Genomic DNA, 7,500 nt, shown 5'->3' on the forward strand with positions numbered 1-7,500 from the left:
AACAGGGAAGAGGTGTGTGTGTGTGTGTGTGTGTGTGTGTGTGTGTGTGTGTGTGTGTGTGTGTGTGTGTGTGTGTGTGTGTGTGTGTGTGTGTGTGTGTGTGTGTGTGTGTGTGTTCAGTGATTCAGAGCTTGTGGCATCACATCCTGGTATTTTACCAACATGGCACAAAAACCAACGGGGGCACTCCTTCCATCTGCCACACACACACACACACACACACACACACACACACACACACGGTCATGTCTAATTAAGCAGAGGGCTCCTGTTCAGATGGATCTCTCCTCGGGGCCTCGTCACACTGAGCAGATCCACAGACACACATTTCACCTCAGTGATGATGATGATGATGATGATAGTCACTTTATTTATTTCAGATCCGGCTCTGCTCAGTAACATGAATGCATGAAGCGGTCCGGCCCCAGCAGCGGAGCACTAAAGGTCGTTTGGTTTGAGGGACACAGACTGTTGAAGTGAAGCATCATGGGACCTTTAGACAGACGGCTTATTGATTTCTGTCTCAGCGATATCGGGAGTGACATTACGAGCCGTCGACCTCCCTCACCCCTCTGTCTCCCGCTCGTCTTCCTCTCTCTCTCTCTCTTCTTCTCTCATTCGTCTGTTTTCTGTTCCTAACTTAAGCTCCGCCCCCATCGTGAGGACTCGACGAACGCTTCAGTATTCAATTTATTCTCCTCGTTAACTCCACTTCAAAGGAAAAGTGTCGCTCAAAACAACCGCCGACCCGCCGTGTGTGTGTGTGTGTGTGTGTGTGTGTGTGTGTGTGTGTGTGTGTGTGTGTGTGTGTGTGTGTGTGTGTGTGTGTGTGTGTGTGTGGTGTGTGTGTGTGTGTGTGTGTAAAATAGTTAGCCTCAGGTGAATATGGGTGTGGCCACACACACACACACTCATGTGAAGGCATGACGTTGTGTGTGTTCGCTGAGAGGAAGGTGAGGAAAGAAGGGGAAGGAAATTAGGAAAAAGGAAAGAAATACAAGACAGAAGGAAGGGGGGAGGAAACGATGGGGGAGGAGACGACAGAAAGAAGATCAGAATCAGATTTGGGTCAAGTAGCTCGTGTTAATATAACATGTTATATTACATATTTAAATCAGTCAACGTTTATGTAAATATATATCAGATCAGAACTTTACTTCTGCAAATATTTACCTATGCTACTGAAGGTTGCTCTTTGGTCCTTTGAACCTGTTTTCACTGCTGGATTCATCCTTCAAACATCTTGTTTAGTTTCTCCATGAATATAACATTAATGGAGACTTAGTAAGAGACTGAGCCACTCCGACTGCAGACAAAGGAGATACTCAAATGTTATGCAAAGAAACAGAAAAACAAAAGTCACATGGAGATCAGCTGCCGGTCACTTCCTCTTCTCCACACCAACGAGAAGAGGAAGACAAGAGAGAGAGAGAGAGAGAGAGAGGGAAGAAAGAAAAGGAGGACGGTATGGACACAAAACACACATCACATAGGATCAGACTCCTCCCACTGAACCATGTGAGAGACACATCAAGAGAGTCACTTGAATAATTCAGCTTCATCAGCCAGAAACCAAACCCTGCTCACCTGTCAGTGAACTGGAATATGAATAGTTTAATACACAGACGTCTCCAGAAGTGTTTTCTGCTCCACGTCTCTGGGACTCAAACATTTGGGACTTTGAAGAAGCGCCTCAGCCTCTGTTTTATTATTATTAATGTATTGAAGCAGCAGCTTATTTAACGACTGAATGTTTCCCCGCCGGGGGATCAATAAAAAGCTCGTTCTTATCTTTTCATGATGACGTTCCGCTGCGTAGCTTGAGGCAGAACAATATCAAAGTGTGGGCGTCGTCCTGGTGGTTCAGGGCGTCGGTCAGAAGACCTTTGTTACGTGTCAGAGTCGTGTTCCCAAAGTCAGTTTCTGTTTTATCTAAAGAGATACAAGTTTTCACTCGCCATCTTTGTTTTGACCAACTTTGACCAACCCGCTGACCTTACCTGATGACATCAGCAGAACAAAGGCTCTCATCTACTGGGCTGGAAAAGCAACTGTTACCAAAGCGGTGAACTTGTGTTTCAGCGTTGGCTCTCGGTTGGCCGTCTGTATCATTTCCTGTGTGTCGAGGTTCATCAGGACACGGCTCCACAAACCCAGTGGGTTTGATGTGAGGTAGTACTTTATGTAGTACTTTATGTAGTTCTTTATGTAGTACTTTATGTCGTACTTTAAGTCTGTAAGTCTGTTGCTGACCTGACGTTCAGTCTCCATGAGACGGCTGCTGCTGTAGGGAGGAAGAGGGATGAAAATGTAGAGAGGAAGAGGGAAGAGGGATGAAAATGTAGAGGGGAAGAGGGATGAAGATGTAGAGAGGAAGAGGGATGAAGAGAGGTAGAGGGATGAAGATGTAGAGAGGTAGAGGGATGAAGAGAGGTAGAGGGATGAAGATGTAGAGAGGTAGAGGGATGTAGAGAGGTAGAGGGATGAAGAGGGATGTAGAGAGGTAGAGGGATGAAGAGAGATGTAGAGAGGAAGAGGGATGTAGAGAGGTAGAGGAATGAAGGTGTAGAGAGGAAGAGGGATGTAGAGATGTAGAGGGATGAAGGTGTAGAGAGGAAGAGGGATGTAGAGAGGTAGAGATGAAGGTGTAGAGAGGAAGAGGAGTGTAGAGGGATGTAGAGAGGTAGAGGGATGAAGAGAGATGTAGAGAGGTAGAGGGATGAAGGTGTAGAGAGGAAGAGGGATGAAGATGAAGGTGTAGAGAGGAAGAGGGATGAAGATGAAGGTGTAGAGAAATGAATGAGGAAACTTTCTAAATCCTGTGAACTCCTCATCCTCACTGCTTCAGGCTTCAGTCTCGTATCTTGAACGATAAAGAGAAAGTCCATTACCACTCAATGAAAGCCTCATTGTTTGACAGATAAAGGACCAGGTCCAGACTACACTGAACAAACCATTAACCTGATGTTGACACACCCTACCTGTCTGTCCCGCTCTCTCTTTGTCTTCCTGTCTTTGAGTAAACCAGTGTAGCTCAAACACGACGTCAAACAAACCATCAGGCTGCTGTTTGAACAGCCTCTCAGCGCCGCTGCTTCAGTACAGAACTGAGTTCACTGAAGACGGCGTTGGGCAAAGTGCCTCGTTGGTGGTTTTTGGTGCAACACAGTTTGTAAATACTGAACCTTAAGTAGGTGTTTGTGGGCCTGAGTTATGTTTTCATTAGGAACCATTGAAGAGTCGAGAGCCACAGAGTAGTGACGTCATGAAGCATTCAGAGTCCTGGGATTTATTGACAATAAGAAGAATGCATGTGAACAAACCCCCAAACAGGGACTCGTCTGGAGAAGTAAACCCGACGTGAAGACGGTCCTCTGAGGCTCATCTAGTCCTCAGGTTTCACTCTCAAACTGGTTCCAGAGGAATTCACTCCGTCACGTTCTAGTGACGAGCGTCTTCCCCCTCAGTGATTTACGATAAAAGGTGGTCATCAATGGTCCCGATGCATCACAAGCCGCCACGCTTCTGTCCTCCTGTGGTTGAATTTAAACATTCAAACGGTCCCGGTACGTTTCTCACCGTCCGTTTAGAAGGTGACTTGTGAAGGATTCGTTGTTTTGGTCGATCCGACGTTCGAAATGAAGCACAAGTACGAATGTTTCTGAGCGACTATCCGCGCACGCTTCACTACGACTCTGAAAACCTGTTTAAGCTCGTCTCTTCCTCAATAACGTCTCTGAAACGTTATCGGACGATCTGGTTAGAAAATAACACACAAACAAACACACACGGGCAGCAGAGAGCTGGCAGTCAGCTGGATGCAGAAAGACAGAAAGCTGCAGTGAACCCAACGACAAACACAACGTAGGTGTTCTTAAAGGTGAGACTAAATGTCTCTCCATGGTTCTTAGTGGACCACGGGTCTGTGAGCGTGAAGGCAGTCTGCAGACGTTCACCTATGAACACACTACTCCACTAAGAAGTGTCATAAAGGAGGGCTGGTCTGGCGTGATGACGTTATACGACGACGCCGTCCAAAATTCCAAGATGGCCGACGGCCAATAGGTCAATTGTGTAGAACAATACATCCGTTCAATAGAATATTTATATTATATATATATAATTCTATTTTAGGTTCTTCTTGTCTTTCCCTCCCTTTCCTCTTTTCCTCTCTGCCGGTCGGTAGAGTGTCTGGATTACCGGAGGAGGATTATCTGCTGGCCTCGGACCGGGGGAAGCGTAGACCTGGTCAGATAGACAGGCGTCTCTGTAGGTCTTCAGTAGGTGGACAGAGTTCACCGGGTCGTCTTAAAGCGCTCTTCAACACGTTCAACATGTAGTCCGTTAATCTTCTTCAGCGCTGCAGACAAACATCATTTTAGATACAACCTCTTCTTCTTCTTCTTCTTTTTCTTCTTCTTATTGTTCTTCTTCTTCTTATTGTTCTTTTTCTTCTTATTGTTCTTCTTCTTCTTCTTCTTCTTATGGTTCTTCTTCTTGTTGTTCTTCTTCATCTTCTTCTTCTCCTTCTTCTCCTTCTCCTTCTTCTTCTTATTGTTCTTCTTCTTTTTCTTCTTATTGTTCTTCTTCTCCTTCTTCTTCTTCTTCGTCTTCTTCTTCTTATTGTTCTTCTTCTTCTCCTGAGAGCCTGCAGCTGTCTTGTCTTCAGCTGTCTCAATGAACCCTTCTGGACTTGGTCTTTAACCCCCCCCCCCCCCCCCCCGGACCCTAATTTAGCCACCACCCCGCTCTCAGTCTGCTGTATCTGAAGCCGGTACTCTCTGTCCGTCTGAGGCGACCTGCTGCTGAGATGTTAGGTCTGCGGCCGACTGTGACATTCCTGTGAGTCACAACGGACCTTCAGCAGGATGGAAGGCTCAGACGAGGAGGCTGGGACACAAGAGGAGACGTCTAGTGTCCTAGGTCTACATGAGTAGAGCAGGCTTCATTTAGACATCACGTGAAGGTGACATTACTGTGCTGTGAACCGTACGGGTGAGATGGTCCGGTGTGTTTCTCTGGTGCAGGAGATAAGCTTAAGAGACAACACTTCCATCAATGGCCTGGAGGCTCAGCCACCGTTGTTACTTTGAGGTAGGAGGAAACCGTAACGCTCGTCACGTAGGACGTAGGAGGTGAAGGACGTAGGAGGTGAAGGGAGCAGCATTTGGACTAGGTGTTTGATCGCAGCTCGCTCTGAGCTGAAGGTCTTTGTACGCAGAGCGCTGCGCTACGACACCGTGACAACTACATGACTGACGAGATGCTGGAGGCGGAGCCACCAGCTACAAGAGATTTGATATCCAGATGGATTTATACACGAGACGGTTTTACACACATGGATTTTGTGAAAGATTAAAACGAGGGGACAAAAAAACAACAACCTCGCATGAGATGAGGGTTTGGAAAGATTAATATATATATATATATATATATATATATATATATATATAAGAACACTCTACGTTATCATATCTAAACATTTACCAATTCCATAACCACTAATGACTTCTGTACAAATGCTAAATTCTAGATTACCCTCAATGTGCGTCATCTTAAATTTCACCCCGCTGGGGTCAATACAGTGAAATCTGTTCACTTCTTCTTCTCCTCCGTTGGTCCCGGCTTCACTGCTCACCTGCAGTATTTCGCGGCGCGGTGCTAAATCCCTGTAGCTAGTAAAGCTGTCAGCCTCAAGCCGGGTGCACGCCTGGCTAGCTGGGGGGGGGCTTTAGCGGTGTGGAGCTAAGAGGCTAATGGCGCGGCGTTAAGGGGTTAAATGGGTATTATCGGAGCCAGAGGACGGTCAGGGTGAGCGGGTTCAGGGCGGAGAGAGAAAGTGGTGCTTCGCTCTCTGCACAGGGCTTCCCTGATATAGTTCAGTTTTAATTGAATAACCAGAGGGCAGCAGCAGCAGCTGTCGGCTGCAGATGTAGCTCAAGGTCAGAGCCGGCCTCAGATGACGTAATCGATCATCTGCTGGTTCAGTCGGCTCCTCCAGGAAGACGTGCGAGATGTTCTGCAGGTCAAAGACGCAGTCCGTTGTCTGTCCTCTGTGTAGAGCTGTGCTGCACCTTCAGCCATGCTGGGCTGGTGACGTAGAAACGTTCATTTAGTGGAGGTATCCTGCACTTTAATGAAAACACTCTGATGAAGACGGGACTCTCGTCTCGTTGGTGATCAAAGCCGAACGTTGAGAGGCTTCAGACTCGCGTTCCTCACGAGAAACACTTTGAGGAGCCAAAAATAACAGGAGTCAGTCAGCTGTTCAGAGTGACTCAGTGAGCGCTGTGAGGAGGAACCGGACACCCAGAGACCGTTAGATCAACCAACGATGGTCTAACCTGAGACCGTCTGTCTCCGTCTTTCTGCACAGCCGGTGGGTCGCTTCCTGTTCCGTTGCTCGTGGAAACGTCAGACTCGCCTCTTGTATATTCTCATGAGGGGCTTATTAAACGCTTTGCTAACATCTCTCTCTGCCTCTTTAAGGTCATGAACTCTTTTGACCTTGATGGTTTGAATCCTGCAGAGTGAGAAGCTTCTGTGTCGAGCGTCTCTGTGATGTTTAACGTCGTCGGTGTTCTCTGTGTTCGCTGCAGGCCAGTTATCCCACGTGGGAGGACTTTGTGACCAAAGGAGCCAAGCTGCAGTCACAGCTCAGGTAAAGCACGCACACACACACACACACACACACACACACGTTAAAGGAGGTTGCGTTGCGATGCGTTCGAGCTCTGTTCAATAATAAAGGAGCACCGAACATTCTGGTTACTTCATTCAAACGCCAGCAGCTCACGGCGCTCTGTCTCGTGGCTTTCTATTGGCCGAGAGCCATCTGATGACTCATCGTCCCAGATAACACACACACACACACACACACACACACACACACACACACACACACACACACACACACACACACACACACACAGTGTCTAATGGCTGTGTTTCCCAGTAGGCCAGTTTACTTTGATAAGCATCGCTCTGCCTGCTGCAGCCAGTCGCACTCCATTAGCCCTGCCAGTCAGCCAGCTACACACACACACACACACACACACACACACACACACACATTGCTCACATAAACGTATAGTCTTTAACTCTGTGTTCCACCATATGAATCCGTTACCAATAAGAGAAATGAATATTTATATTTTGTGCTTCATAACTTATGATCATGAATCCTGATCCAGACTTCAGTCTCATTGAACCCGGGTGTTCCCCGGTCCACAGTGTGATGGAGTGTTCACATGTGTCGTGTGCCGCTCAGTGTGGCTCAGAATAGAACGTCACATGACTCACATGAGTTCACTGTTGGCCTAGAGGCGGAGTCAGAGTTAAAGGATGAACTGCAGGTCTGTTTGGTTTGTTGGGTTGTTAGGTAGAACCACTAGGACCCTGGAGGAACCAACGTTTAGGGATGAATTCATGTGAAACTCTACTTTCAGTCAACATCAGATTAAATCAAGTTTATTTAAATTAATAAATTGTGTGTTCGCT

General features: G+C 47.0%; 1 protein-coding gene across 1 annotated transcript in view; it reads left to right on the forward strand.

Annotated features, from left to right (window-relative positions):
• Positions 1-7,500, forward strand: part of mtss1 (MTSS I-BAR domain containing 1) — a 42,622-nt gene that overhangs the window by 3,220 nt on the left and 31,902 nt on the right. Inside the window, 1 exon segment of the mRNA XM_068722035.1 lies at positions 6,600-6,661. Within this exon segment, the coding sequence (XP_068578136.1) occupies positions 6,600-6,661 (62 nt within the window).

The sequence above is a fragment of the Cebidichthys violaceus genome, unplaced genomic scaffold (assembly GCF_023349555.1).
Source record: "Cebidichthys violaceus isolate CVI_PGR_0920_01 unplaced genomic scaffold, fCebVio1.0.p SCAF_29, whole genome shotgun sequence".
Classification (NCBI taxonomy): domain Eukaryota; kingdom Metazoa; phylum Chordata; class Actinopteri; order Perciformes; family Stichaeidae; genus Cebidichthys; species Cebidichthys violaceus.